Source organism: Pygoscelis adeliae, unplaced genomic scaffold (genome assembly GCF_000699105.1).
Source record: "Pygoscelis adeliae isolate BGI_AS28 unplaced genomic scaffold, ASM69910v1 Scaffold232, whole genome shotgun sequence".
In the NCBI taxonomy this organism is placed as follows: Eukaryota; Metazoa; Chordata; class Aves; order Sphenisciformes; family Spheniscidae; genus Pygoscelis; species Pygoscelis adeliae.
In genome coordinates this window covers 868,132-883,727 of record NW_008824473.1, presented here as the reverse complement: position 1 = coordinate 883,727, position 15,596 = coordinate 868,132, and the positions used below count along the sequence as shown (strand labels likewise).

At 38.4% G+C, this 15,596-nt stretch overlaps 1 protein-coding gene across 1 annotated transcript in view; it reads right to left on the bottom strand.

Moving 5' to 3' along the window:
- UHRF1BP1L (UHRF1 binding protein 1-like) overlaps window positions 1-15,596 on the bottom strand; it is a 48,428-nt gene that overhangs the window by 23,009 nt on the left and 9,823 nt on the right. The window contains 8 exon segments of the mRNA XM_009321344.1: window positions 131-324; window positions 1,095-1,236; window positions 3,104-3,222; window positions 3,325-3,507; window positions 10,019-10,102; window positions 11,477-11,657; window positions 13,006-13,176; window positions 13,749-13,889. Coding sequence (XP_009319619.1) covers window positions 131-324; window positions 1,095-1,236; window positions 3,104-3,222; window positions 3,325-3,507; window positions 10,019-10,102; window positions 11,477-11,657; window positions 13,006-13,176; window positions 13,749-13,889 — 1,215 coding nt within the window.

Below are 15,596 nucleotides of genomic sequence, written 5' to 3'. Positions count from 1 at the left end.
ATTGCGTGGGTTGTTTGTTCATTTATTTGACCATTTATTCCTTAAGCTGCTTTGCTAACAGCTTTTCAGAATAAGAGAAAAAGTATTTTCTGCCAAGGAACCACAAAACCCCTCCTCAATGACAGCATACCTTTAACATTAGTCCATCAACTCTAACATCAACATGTTCATCTGATTTTGAATTGTCATTTAACTTGTACATGGCCATGAACTGAATAAGACTCTGTTTCAAATCCAACACAAACTGATTTAGCCAAAGAATACTTCTCTCATCCAGGGTGAACTGTAAAGCATTCAGCTGGCCATACAAATTTGGACATGGAACTAAAAGAGAAAACAAAACAAAATCATGAGAATAAGTAAAATGTTTAGGGGTTAGTTTTTTGAAGGGTTTTTTGTTGTTGTTTTTTTAAAAAACAAGTGCAGACTTGCATTTTACATCAGAGAAAGAATGGAAACCTACTCCTTTGGTCCCAAGGAAGAATAAATTGTTAGGAGATACCTAAAGTGATGCTTCTTTCTCTCACTCCAAGCAAGTAACTGAATTTTTGAATGTAAAAGCTAATATTAGAATAGAATGAAGTCTGAGGAGAGGGGGAGAATACCCTCATTACAGAGGAAGGGCAGGACCAAGATTTGCTGTCCTCAAGTCCCACCTCCAAGAAATCCACTGACATTTCTGTATATAAAACAGGGCCAGTCCCATAACACATTAATAAAAATAACTCCAGCAGATCTTTGTTGCATCTTAGATACTACTGCAATAGTTTGAGTTCTTCTATGTAGCCATTGAGTTCTTTTATGTAGCCAGACAGTGGAACAGCAGAAACAATACATGTATGTTGGAGAATGAATAATTTATGTGTCAATAAAAATGTGTGAGTGTTTTCAGACTTAAAAAACATGTTTATAAAAAACAGTATTTACAGGAGTTTGCCAGGAGCAAGCACTGTGGAAATGGAGCAGTGTTGTGTTCTTTCCATTTTAGAAGCCATTACCTATTTCCAGTTGTCAACCTGGAATCAGTATTAAGCTTCATAAAGGTGAGAGTAACACACAAAATTTATGGTTCAGTACAAAAAAAAAAGTCTTACTAGGAAAGTCCTTTCCATCTGGGTAGTAATATTCAGTGAATTCAATATGAATAGCTGGCATTTCTGGTGGAAGATAAAGTGACTTTTTATTGCAAGAGATCAGAGCTTTAGGGGAAGAACGACACTGGTCTGCTGTTGAAACCTGTAAAAGATAAAACATTAATTTCATTAATACATTACATTTTTATGAATCATTAAGCATTTGTAGTTGCAAGGCACTGCCCCTAGTAGCGGTAACATTCCACTGCTCTCAGATGTAGATCCCCAACTACACAAAGTGCTGACAATGAGAAACACCTAGTTGCCTTGTAGTAGAAGCAATCCACATAGAACAGTTTCACAAGAAAACTATATAGTATTAATGGTACCAAACCCCCTTCCTTCATGCGAGGCAGAAGGCAGCAGGTTGCTTTCAAAGGCGTTCACCAGTAGCCTAGAATGATCTGGTATCTCTATTGCAAACACTACAGCTCCTGTATAAGCAATTATGCTAGGATGTGATATATTTGCATACTATCTGTCCAAAAGGATCCATATCTAGATGATAAGGGATAGATAAGCTAGATAAGTTTATTACACAAGTGTTAGCAAGTCCTTGTACTGTTGTAAGGACAGATTCCAGTACATGCGCCAACTCTTGACTGTATACTGCTAAGCAAGGTGTTCAGCATGCACCTGGCAAAGATACGTATGCTTGGCTATGTCCGAAGGTCTACTTCGCAGGAGAATCAAGACGCTATAGAACAGTAATCCTCCATTTCTGTTTCCTTCCAATGTAAATTATGAAACAAGAAAGAGATCACCTTTTGATATATATTTGACCTTAAATTTCTTGGAATGTATCCTAGTTTAAGAAGTATGTTGTCAAAACAAAGCTCTTTCATCCAACACTTAATAGGTCAAGACTGCTAGTTTGAAATTAGCCAGCTTATTAATACTAAATATATGATGATATCTGCTTGTATTAGTTTCACTGGAAATAATGAATATATAACCTTTACAAGCCTGCTTCACTATGTGGTTGTTTTCAAGCTGCAAACATCTCTGTATCAACACACACAAAAATTCAAGTAGTAACAGATCTATTTAGAAAAATAGCTTTTTGTAAATTGTATAGAAATAATGACAATTAAAAAAATTGAAAATGTATTTGTGTAGGGAGGAGGAGACAAGCATCTGAAGAGTAGAAGGCAAGTGAAAACACTGACAGTACAAAATGACATTATAAAACTACTTCAAACCCAGATGAAGGCTCCTGGCAGCAAGCTGCAACCTCCCACTCTATCAGAAGTGATATAGCAAAAAAACATTGAAAATTGGAATAAGAGCAAGTAGAAGTCACAATGACTAAGGGCACACACTAAGCATTTTTGTTAGGACCTGAAATTTAGAGTGGATCCTCCTATATCACTACCATTCTGCCTTAGAGATATACTCCTCCTCTATTCCAGTTGCCTCCTATCTGCACCAAAGAGTGAATCTGGACCACAACCAGCAACTAAAATTACTCACTCTTGAAATTACTCACTGGAACAAAAGCTTGGGGGGGGGGACGACACACAGTAAAAGTGTCTACTCAAAATATCACTGGGGGAGAGAGGGGCTGGATAAAAATTTTAAAAACTCTTAATTTAACATTTATAAAAAATATCCATGTGCTTTGAAAAAGATAACAACAAGAAAAGCAATAAATACAAAACCACATATTAAAATATTGGGTACCTAACATGGTGCAATGAAAAGATGAAATTCCAAATGTCAGGATTTGGGGAACAGTAGAACTTGGATCCAAATCATAATTGTGATAGGGTATCATCTAATATAAAGTTGATAAGAAAATATCCACCGATTTTATCAAAGCAGAAGCAGGCCCATAAAGGTCTAATCCAATAATGAATGGAAAGACTTCTATTAATTTCAATGGGCTTTGGAATTGTCCCTTAAAAACCATAGTTACGTAACAGTCAAGGGCGAAGTAGCCCCAGTTTTACTAACTTGAAGAAATGTACCTGATATATATTGAAATCTGCAAGTCTAACCACAATAGGACTAGACATCAGTTTGCCCTTTGGTTGTTGGGAAGATACAGAGGAAGCCCTAGATGTTCCTTTCGGTATCTGTTCCTTGCCTGTAGGAAAGAATAGTGATGGAATCATTGAAAAGAACAGTCTTTTTTAGAATAGTTTTAACATTTCATGGAATTAGAGCATTAGTGATGCAAATAAAGTACCTGTTTGTAGGTTCTGAGGAGATATAGCAGGTGGTGATTTGGGAGGAGAATCTATGACCTGGTCCTTCACAGCCTGCTTAAGCAATTCAACATTGCTTTTGAATTCATTTAATAATTCTTTGGCCCATCCGCTTCTGGTTTTAGTGGCATCACTATAATGCATCCAGTGATTGCAGCTGTCTCCTGCAAATAAGAGGAATGGGGGAAACACTAATTCATTTGAAAGTTTGCTTCTAACTGCATAACAAGTTTCCGCTATTTCACAATTCTTCTTCAAAATATAATCTCGTTGCACGCTGTAATTATAGAACAACAGAAGTTATAACAGATGTTAAAACAGAAGTTATGTATTACATAAAAACAAGTCTCACTGCTTCACAAAATCACTCAGAAAACAATATTGCCACCTGCCTTTTAACACCACTAACTAATGCTCAAAACATGATTGAATATTTCCAGTTCAGAGAAATCCGATGACACATTAATGTCATATGTGAGAACATGCAAAAAAATATTTCATTGAAAAAAAAACCCCACAAAACAAAACCCCACGTGAGAGCAAGTAACAGAACAATGTTCTCACGCTCACTTTTTCCAAGCTTATCTTTCCTGCCAGAACTGTGTCCTAAGAAGCTCCTGGTCCCTTTCCAGAAATGTATTCTTTTTGTCTTGGCTCTATAGCACCTTTATGGCACACAAACAAGAAAGTAAGTTCAATCAGTGCTGCAGCACACACAGCCTTAAAAATCAAGCCCAGTGGAAATTCTTTTATTCCTAACATGTTTCTGTTCGTCAAGCATTTAAACCTCTGAAAGAAATCAAGATCTCTTCAAACAGTCCCTGTAAAAACAGTCTTCTAACCTGTTCGATAATAAGGATGCAATACAAATAACTTTTATCATGTGGTACATCACTCTTTAAATACCAGCATGCGAAAACTTACTTTATTTGGGACTTAATGAGCTTTTGGATACTTACACTGGGGATGAGTAGATATGGTTGCTATTAAAATAGGAAAATGCTTTGGGAAAAAATTGTGATTTCACATCTAAATGCAAAGATTTCAGCATGGAAGAAACTTTAAGGGAGGGGCCTATCACAAGAGACAACATTTTTCCCCACCCTCCTGCCTCACAGCCCTTTGACAGTTATTCTCATCTTTCTAGCTAAGGAAGAAGAGAAAGGAACAGGGAAGAAAACAGAAAGAGAGCAAGAGGGCAAAGATACATTAAATTCAAGCCCACGAAGCTGGGATTCCCCAAAACAGGGCTGAAGTGGGGTCACCCCAAGCATATGCATATAAACTCTGAAGTACCTACAGGACAGCAGCATTATAGGGAAAGCTCTCATACCCCTTTCTGGAGTCAGTATGAGCAGGTGCCTCTCTGAAGTGCTTGCACACTAACCCATGCAGCATGAGGAACATGTGGGAGCAGGAGGAATGAGAGATCTGCATGCAGTTGCAGGGCTATGATCTCACTGGGATCACAGAGACATAGTGAGACAGCACACAACCGAAATGCTGCAAAGGATGGACACAGGCTCTTTGGGAAGCACAGGCCAAGAAGGCAAGGAGGGTGAGTTGCCCCTTCAGTGAGATCACTGGGAACACATGGAGCTCTGCTTTGGGATGGATGATCAGCTGGCGGAGCACTTACAGGTCGGGATTAGAAGGCAGACCAACATGGATGATGTTGTGGTGGATGTCTGCTACAGACCATCTGATTAGGAAGATGAGGCCCTCTTCAGACAACTGGAAGAAGTATCACGTTCACAAACCCTGGTCCTCATCAGGAACTTTAGCTACCCCAGTATCTACTGGAGGGACAATACAGCAAGACACAAGTAATTCATGCTGTTCCTGAAAGTGCATCGATGACCACCTCCTAACATAGGTAATCAAGCAGCCAAAGAGAACACATGCTCCGCTGGACCCGATTCTTACAAAAAAAGGAAGAACGCGTCAGGGATGTGAAGGTCAGGGGCAGCCTTGGCTGAAGTGACCATGACATGGTGGAGTTCACGATTCCAAGGTGAAGGAACAAGGCAAAAAGCTGAATGACAACCCAGGACTTCAGGAGAGCAGCCTTTAGCCTGCTTGAAGGAACCTCATGGGATATAACCCTGGCCAGAAGAGGGGTCCAGGAGAGCTGGTTGATGTTCAAGAATCACCTCCAAGCAAAAGAATGGTCCACCCTGAAAAGCAGGAAATCTAGCAAATGTGGAAGGAGGCCTGTGTGGATAAACCAGGAGCTCCTGACTAAATTCAAAGATAAAAAGGAAGTGTACAAGATGTGGAAATAGCATTAGGTTACCCAAAAAGAATATGGAGGATGGCGTTAGGGATGCCAAAGCCTATCTAGAGTCGAATCTAATGAGGAGCATTAAGGACAACAAGAAAGGCTTCTACAGGTGTTATCACCAGCAAGAGGAAGAGTAGGGTCTTGCTGTTTAATGGGGCAGGGGATTTGGTGACAAACAACATGGAGAAGGCTGATGTACTCAGGCCTTCTTTGCCTCAGTCTTCACTGGTAACACTTGACTTCAGAATTCCCAGGTCCTTGAGACCTTTGAGAAAGTCTGGAGCAAGGAAACCTTCCCCTCGGCAGAGGAGCATTAACTTAGGAAACATTTAAATTGATCAGACATGCACCAGTTCATGGGATCCTGACGAGATGCAAACAAGTGCTGAAAGAGCTGGCCAATGTCATGGGGAGGCCACTCTGAATTGTCTTTGAAAGGTTATCATTGAATAGTTATCAGGAAAGGTTCCTGAGGACTGGAAGAAAGCAAATGTCATTCCTATCTTCAAGAGGAGGATGAAAAGAACAGGCTGGTCAGCCTCACCTCAAAGAAGGTAACAGAGGAAGGTAACAGAGGGCAACAAAGGAAATAATCCTGGAAACCATTTCAAAATACATTAAGGACAAGAAGGTGATTGGGAGTACACATGCATGGATTTATGATGGAGAAATCATGCCTGATGAACTTTACAGCCTTCTACTATGAGATGACTGGCTTGATGAATGAGGGGAGAGCAGTGGATGTTGTTTACCTCAAATTCAGCAAGGCTTTCAACACTGTCTGTAACATGCTCAGTGACAAAATGATGAAGTACTGACTAGGTAAGTACACAGTGAGGTGGACTGGAAACTGGCTAAACTGTTACATCTTCAAGGGTTGGGATCAGCAGCATGAAGTCCAGCTGGAGGCAATCATCTGTGGTATACCCCCCACGCCAATACTGGGGCCAATGTATCTTCATGAATAAGCTGGATGATGGGACAGAGTGCACCCTCAACAAGCTCTGCAGACAGTACAAAACTAGGAGGAATGGTTGATACACCAGGTGGTTGTGCTACCATTCAGAGGGACCTCAAAAGGCTAGAAAAGTAACCTGACAGTAATCTCATGAACTTCAAAGGGAAATCCAAGTCCAGCATCTGGAGTACAGGCTAGAGGCTGACCAGCTGGGAAGCAGCTCTGCAGAAAAAAAAAAAAAAACCTGAGGCAGAAAGTTCGTTCTGAACCAGCAATGCATCCTTGATGCAAAGAATGCCAACAGCACCTTGGGCTGCTTAGGAAAAGCACTGCCAGCAGGTCAAGGGAGGTGATCCATGCTCTTTGCTCAACCCTGGTGAGACTACATCTGGAGTGCTGGGTCCAGTTCTGGGCTCCCCAGTACAAGGTGGCCATAGACTTACTGGACTGAGTCCAGCAAATGGTCACAAAGATACTTAAGAGACTGGAACACCTTTCAAGGAAAGGCTGAAATAGCTGGGATCATCGAGCCTAGAGAAGAGAAGGCTCAGAGGGATCTTATCAATGTGTATAAATGATTGATGGGGGGAGTAAAGATGAGGGAGCCAGATTCTTCTCAATGGTGCCCAGTGACAGGACAAGAGGCAATAAGCACAAAGTCAAATACAAGAAATTCCACTTAAACATTTAAAAAAAAAAAGCTTTTCTACTGTGACAGTGGTTAAACACTGGACTAGGTTGCCCAGGGAGGCTGTAGTCTCCACCCTTGGAGCTATTCAAAACCTAACTGGACACAATTCTGGGAAGCTAACTTTAATTAACACCACTTTAATCAGAGGGGTTGGACTAGACAATCTCCAGAGGTGCCTTCTATCCTCAACTATTCTACAATTCTATATATGGAGGTGTCATTGGAATATTTATCTGTGAAAAGCGAAGAGCAGGCCAGATTGTAACAAGAAAAGAATATTTTAGTGGAGCTGGCACTGATGTTGCCACCATCTGAACTTATTGCTGGTCGCCCAGGAAGAAAATGCTTTCCAGTTTCTCATATTGTCTCAATATATCAGCTTGATCAAGAATTTCCTGTGCTGCAACATGTCCTGCATGATGGCAAAGCAGCAGCTTTCTCTGATCATCATCCAGTAACACATCAGCTGCACAGATAATGGATCTGGATAAAAGCTTCACTGAGAGCAGGTCTGGGTGGACTAGTAAAGCGATGGATTGCTGTACAGACAGGTTTACAACATCCAATAAGTCTGGCTTATGTTAGGGTTATCACAGTCACTGGACACGCAACCTGCTTCATTTTCCTTAAGTACTATGAAAGGCTATTGTTGGAAGGCTTCATTTTCAATGGGTTGGAAATTTCCCCTACAGCAATTATGCCTCAGACTCCCTTTAGAGTCTTTCTGGGTGGGGTCTGTTACAAAAACAAATAAACAAAACAAAAAAACCTCACAAGAACCCAATCTGCAAAATAATTAATTGTTGAGGGCTTTTTCCTGAAGGATTAATTGCAATTTCCAAGAAGACTATACCAAAAGAGCTATTTCTAAATATTCCATAGGCCAGAGAGGTACAAAACCAGAAAACAGTCTGGTAACAGTCACAGAAGCATATAGCTGTTTCCTGCTTGCCCGCTGTTACAGAGTATTAATATGGTGTTGTCCTTCAGTATGCAATATTGCGGAGCCTCAACTTTAGGGTAGGAATGCTCTGCATATCAGGCAATAGCCTGATACAGCAGTATAGAGAGGCATGATACCTACAAGGCTAGAAAACTCCCTTTGAACCTTCAAGATTAATATCTGCTCTTTTTGCTTTGAGTAAAGGGACTCTCCCCTCTGTGACAATAGTTTGCCCACAGAATTGACATGCTCTTCTAAAACGGTGAGAAGATGACGACCTCTTAAAGTGGAAAAAGAAACTTTCTGGCATGTTCCCTCCCCCTCCACACACACACCCTATGGGATCAAACACCACCACCTTTGGCAGTTTTTTGTCATAGCTTATTAGTGAGACCTACATTTCTGTTACTTAAACATACTTGTACAGAACACCATTTAAGACTGCAGGAGAACACTACCTTTAGAAGCACCACCTTTACTCTGCAGATGATCTTCTCCACCTCTGGTTTCATGCAGTGGGAGTTATGTCCCATGTAGCCATTACCTAAAAGCATTCTCAGTGAGCTTCTAACATGCCCATCCAACAGGCTACAGTGCATGGTTCAATCTGGCTAAGAATCCTTCCAAAAGAAACACTCTCTTTATTTCCCTGGTTCTCCATATTTTCTCTGAGAAGAGCTCACAGAAATCATAGATAGATCAGACCCTCACTTAGACATAATAGGAATCAGAAGTGACAGTAAATGAAAAACATAGCTGGGTCACAAAACAGGCATGTGTTAAACCTCTGTAACTTAAGGTCCCACTTCTATAGGACAGGAAACCAATATCACAAATTTCAAACCATATTAGGCCAATCTACAGCAAAGAAAGACTACTGTTTTTCTTAAGCATATTCTTTTCTGTGGCTGTGTATGTTTATTTGACCTATGCTAAATTACATTTTTTAAGGTGCAAAAACTATACTTGCTACTTATGAATGAAACAGATTGACATAACAGGATTCCATCTACAACCATGAGTGACAAGAAGGACACGAGGCAAGCTACGGCTAATTCACATCTTTAATGTATGAGGATAATCACTCCGAAATTACTGGTCTGTGTTAGTAAAAAGCAAAACAAAGCACAATCAACCCCACCAACAACAACTAAAAGCCCCGCCACTGTACCGGATTGCCTTTAATCTCAAATTCAACAGCTAACTTATTTTGTTTCTTCTAAATTTTTTAGATTTCTGAAAAACATATTTACTAGAAATGATTTATAAGAAATGCTTCTTTGGAAATTGCTAACATCTGTTTAATAAAATTTCTTAACAAAAGGCTATAAAATTGAACCTCTACACACTGGGATTCTTGTTTAGCAAAATAAAATAAAAAACAAAACGCTGCTTGCAAATGGACATAAAATGACAGACTGCTATATGGAAAAAAATCTAGCAGGTTGACTTTTGCAAATATCCAATTAGTGAATTCTCAATCTGCTACACTGCCTTCCTCTGTCAACACACAATTCTTTTCATGTCAGAAATGTGTAAACACCGTTTTGTTGACCAAACAGAACAGTGAAAAGGAAAAGTGTTTGGCCTAAAATAGCTCATTCACAGAAATTAAATTGGTTCCCAGGTTGTTGCTTTTGTTGTTTGTTTTTGCATATAGAAGGAAAAAAAAAAGGTATGTCAAACACTTAAAACATTATTATCCAAGCTGAATACATATACACACACAAACAAATTTTTTAGTATTCAAGCAAGATAGTTACATTCACAGGTAATTCACAAAATGCTCACTTTCATACCTGCTTTGTGAAATGGATAATAGTCCACTGTTAAATAGCTGAAGGAAAGCTGCATGGCCCCTCCTGTAATGCGTCTATTTGAGTCTGTAAAATAAAACAATGCTCAGCTCTGCAGACATTGTATTTAGCATATTAGTTCTCATGTTGCTGCATTCCCTTAAACACCTAACAGCTACTTCTTCCTTCCCTTTACTGGCTCTCCTTACAACCTCATTATCTTCCCTCAAAATTTTCATTCAGGTAGTCTTCACTGGTTTCTAAAGATCAGTTTGTAGAACTCTGTGTTCTGTACTTGGTCACTACTAACAAATCGCATATTGTTTTAAATGCTATTAAAAAGTAAAGACAACTCTTTGAACACGTATTACTGCAGTTTTTCTGAAACAAAACTTTTCACACTGAATATATGATTATGACCAGTCATTTGAAGTCAACATTTACTTTCAAGAACATTGTAAATATAATTTATTTTATTTCACAAATATTATTGCAGTGAAGAGGTCTTTTGAGAATCCTCTGTTCTGATTTTTCCACTGCTAGATTTAAACTTCATGGCCAAAAATAAAGGACCAATAAAGAGATCTCACTAAGAATGACAAACCCCAACTGCAGCAGATACACTGCATGTAAGGAAATACGTCCCTAGCCAGTGAACCTTATGCTCTGCTGCTCTGCAAATGTCTTCCCTAATCAAGGAAATACATTTGCCAAAGCCTAAGTTTTCCATACTCTTCTTCAGCAGACCTTGTATGCCTCTCTAAATTTTTCAGTGACTAGCCAGCTCCTTGGATATACACTGACATGTCATTCTCATCTGATCACTTTTAAAAGGCATGAAAGAAGTGTCATTTGTCTTCTTTTTTTCTGATTCTAAATATGGCTATATGCAATAGTCTTTCATTTAAAAAAAAAAAAACAAAAACCACACCAAAGTACAAGTATTACACACAAAATTATAAGGCCACAGAACACTTGTTCCATTCTTTCTATGTGCTGCAGAGCATACCAAATTCTCTAAATTAGTAACACAAAAGGACTGCTCTTTTATTAGTCTGTATTTTATAAGAGTATTACAGAAGCAGATTGTATAGTGACCCTTTCAAGCCACAGTAATGTTGCCACTGCATTCTTCATAACCCAGTTAACTTGTAATATAAAAGAAAAAAAACCAGTAACAATCAGACTGGACAGAATCAGTTTCTAGAAGACAGGAAAAGCACTAAAGCTACTAGCACTCTTAGCAGTTTTTATTGCATTTATTCTAAAATAATTACATTTAATAATGAAATGCTGTCCTGATAGAGGCATCTAGCTGATTTTAAATGTGTCTACAGACACTGAAGACAATTCTGAATATTCCTCTAAAATAAAGACTCTCAATTAACATTATTGTATTCCTCAAAATATCTTCTAAAGATTATTATGGTGCACAGGCATGTTACTTTAAAAAAAAGTTACCTTTTTCTTTAGAATGGATATCATCACATATATGCAGGTCCAAATGGGAAATTACTAAGTGATGAGAAGTTTCCTTAACATCAAAATCATTAAACAATTTTACTATTGCATCATTTTGATCAGGTGCTACCGTTGCCTGGTGCGCTTTCACTTGCTGAGAGCTGGGTGCAGGGGCAGAGCTCTGAAAAAATATTTAGTCATATTGATTTATAAAGTTTATCCTTCCTTTCAAGCATAAGTACCCTTTTACTTACTCAAAACAGGCCTTGGAAATAAGGAAAAATCTGCACCACATGCATTCACCTTGGATCGTTACTGAGATTTAAGTGTGCTGTTTTAGAATAAAGCTAAGTTGGGCTAATGACTAGGTGTCACAAAGAGGCAATGCCAGTGCTCCCCCCATTCTCCCCTTCCTCCATACTTCTTTACACCCCTGTCACTTGCAGCACTGGTATTTTTCTAACTTTTGCTGCAAGCTTGTTCAGGGAACTAAACCAGCAGAAAACTATTCATTTTTTGTTGGGCTCATTTCTGCTAGTTTAATTCCGCTACGTCACAATAGGGTCAAACGTGAGCCAGTGCCAGTCCAAGGAATTGGTGAGATGCAAATACATAGAATTGAAGAATCAGGACCTCCCTGCTCAGTAACAGCTAACCATTAGATTGCTGTAGCTAAACCATCAAATCACGTCGTAAGTCATCAGGACCACCACAAGAACGGAACTCTCCATTACAGTATGCTAGCTTTATTGTAAGAGATTCTATACAAATGACTTTACTCAATCAGTCTTAGTAACAAATTATGTTTTATTTTTATAGGACTATCTTTTATCAGTGTATTTGTGCTGCTTCTTCACAGACAAGAAGAGGTCCCTCCGCCCAACACTCACAAAGCCCTGTTGGTCTAGTCTGCTGTATGTGCTGGAAGAAGATCACGATTTACGTAAGGCTATCTTACATGCAGCATCAATATCACATCTATTCCAGCAGAAATATGTTAAAAGTAGAATTATTTTTCACTATATATTCCAACAAGAGAGCTGCATGAAGGAAAGCTCTTAGGAAGAGCTAACGTTTCAGTACCATAAAAACAAACTGGACACGCACTGAAAAACTCTATGTTTTTACACGGCAACAAAAACTTTAAATCATTATAGTAAGCATATCTATCCACACATTAAGGTTACCTTAGTGTGTCCTAATTATTTTTTTTAATTCATAACCAGAAAATATTTGGAGAGCAAATTTACTAAACAGTCAACTTAAGTAAATACAGAAGTCTAAATACTCTGTACATGGATAAAAAAATACAACTATTTTCTTTCCTGCAATTAACATCAATACACAAAATCTTGTAAAATAAAGTCTATTTTATACTACTGTGATTCATTCCCAATGTAATTTAAGATATACAGCTGAATGAAAATGAGTAACTGAACATTCTCTAAAATAAATTAACACAACTAACCACACTGTGTTGTATTTTAGAACACCTGATAACGATATAGCGAGACAATCAACTGTCATACCTGTGCTGTTTCAGAAGCCAAGCTTTTTCTCTGTTCTGTTGATTTCTCTATGGCTTCACTAAGAGATTTGGCATACTGCACCATGGCTTTCAACTGGGAATCGGTCAAAACCCATAGCAAATCATCCAGAATCAGAACCAGTTTTGATGCCACTACATTACAATCCTTTAACTGTAGAATAAAAATTTAAACAAGTCAAATGGGTCCATTAAATACTTACATTTCTTATATCAAATACAAGGATAAAAAAAAAGTTGAATGCAAAACCACACTTCCCAAAAAGCAAATTTCTTCCATATAAATAACAAACATTTTTCATTTTAAATTGTTTTCTTCTCATTAACTAAAAAGTACCTAAGATACAGTATATTTATACCTCATTTTTTATTTGTTTGGCATGCATTGGATATTAAACTGATGCATTTCTCTACATGTAAGTAATGTAAATATTGCCAGAATCTACAGAGGTAAGTTAACATGTATCATCATAAACAAAGCTCTGCAGATCAAACAATTTCATTAGTAGTACCTGTGCAAGGTCTTCATCTTCAAATACTGCCTGCAATATTTCTTATAAACTCTACAGTCTTACTAATTATATGTTATTAAAAATTTAGTTCAGGGAATTCTACATTTTATACGGCTTAAATTTAAAACCTTTACTATGTGCACGTATGCATTAAGAGCATGAGTTAAAAATGAATTCATAAAATAATGAAAGATTTCAAACTTTTCAAGTTTACCCTTCTTTTAAGCGTGACCCTAATTTTTGATTGGTTAGTAATCAGTCGAACTGGAGCACTCATGATTTCATGCTTAGAACTCTGGATTGCATCTGCTTCTATTCTGATCATCTGCCAGTTGATTTCTTTAAAAGTCAAAACCTTTAAAGAGAGAGAAAAAGAGAAAAACAACTTCATGCAATATGATAGTTTACTTGGACCTAAGCATGTGCATGTGTATGTATATACCTGTACATATATATTCACTCACATGTATCCTTCATGCAGAGCCACATGAACAGAACAGATACAAGTCACTTGTTATTCCACTTACAGGTGTCAGGAAGTAAAGCCCTGATCCTTCTCTCTACCTTCAGAACACCACAGAAATGTTAAGCTAGTTCCAAGCAGGCAGAGGTAACGAGCAGCATTTAAAATATTCAGAAGAAAACAAAGGTCACAATTATTGCATACTAGATTGCTTTTGGTAGAGGAAAAAAGATTGTGTAGTTTAGTTTCAAAATGCTAAACCCCAGTATATAGGAAAAGAGGGGGGAGGGAAGCAAAGCTACAGAATGGGAGAGGTTTTTGGAGTGTTTTATTTCAATTAAAAGAGAAAGTTAAACATTGAGCACATTGTATGCCATATAGACTCCCCAAGCTTTGAATCCATTACATGGATTTCTAGAAGACATAGCAAGCAAACATTAGAATAATGATACAAGAGCAGCAAGTACAGCTGGATACTGAAAATCAAATATGGGAAAATGAGTGACTGTCCAGCAGCAACATCATGGAGAACATAAAATGAACAGGATATCAAAAGGAAAAAAACATTAATTCTAGTTTCCCTAAAACTCCTTCCTACATTAAACTCTGAAGAAAAAAGATCAGCCATGGGGGAAGTTGAAGAGGGAAGAGCTTGTTTGGCACGTGTCTGATTTTTTCAGCTGTCATTCTCCTGTTGTGAATTTGAAAACTGTACAGCCTATGTCCTGCGAATAGAAGCAGAGACTTAAGTAAAACATACCCAATGTGTTTGGGAAGGAGGCACACACAATGAAGTGAACAAGATGGAAAGACACAGTGCAAAGTAGCCTGAAATATACTATTTACAGAAAAGCAGAGTACCTACCCTTCTCATCCAGGAGATGCAGCGTGAATGGAAGCTTCTAAAAAAGTTTTAAGGAGATTCCTTATTGTGTTGAGTGTAGCTACAGTGCAAAGCTAAAAGCTTACTCCCTTGAAATGTAGTTTAGCACAAGTTATCTTTATAGTACAGCGTCAGTTTTGTTTTTCACCTTTTCATGCAATTTACTGCTAACAAATCATTCACTACAGTTTCTAGAAATTTATGTTTCCAGAATTCATTGCACTAAAAGGAACACTCCCCAAGGAAAGATCTGTTGTATATGGACGACTATTCAGAATCAAATTCTTCCTAAAAAGCACAAAATAAAAAAATACGGCAAAACAAAATTCCATCTAGTCAAACTTTAATCCTTCCCTCTTTAGACTTCATTAACAGATGAGCATTAGCATACATATAAGCTGCAGGAAAGTGTCCTGGTTTCGGCTGGGATAGAGTTAGTTTCCTTCCTAGTAGCTGGTACAGTGCTGTGTTTTGGATTTAGGATGAGAATAATGTGATAACACACTGATGTTTTAGTATAAACACTGCTTAGCATCAACTAAGTCAAAGACTTTTCAGCTTCCCATACTCTGCAAGTGAGGAGGTGCACAAGAGCTGGGAGGGAGCATAGCCAGGACAGCTAATCCAAACTGGCCAAAGGGATATTCCACACCATGCGACGTCATGCTCAGTATATAAGCCGGGGGGAGTTGGCCGGGGGGCAGTGACCGCTGCTC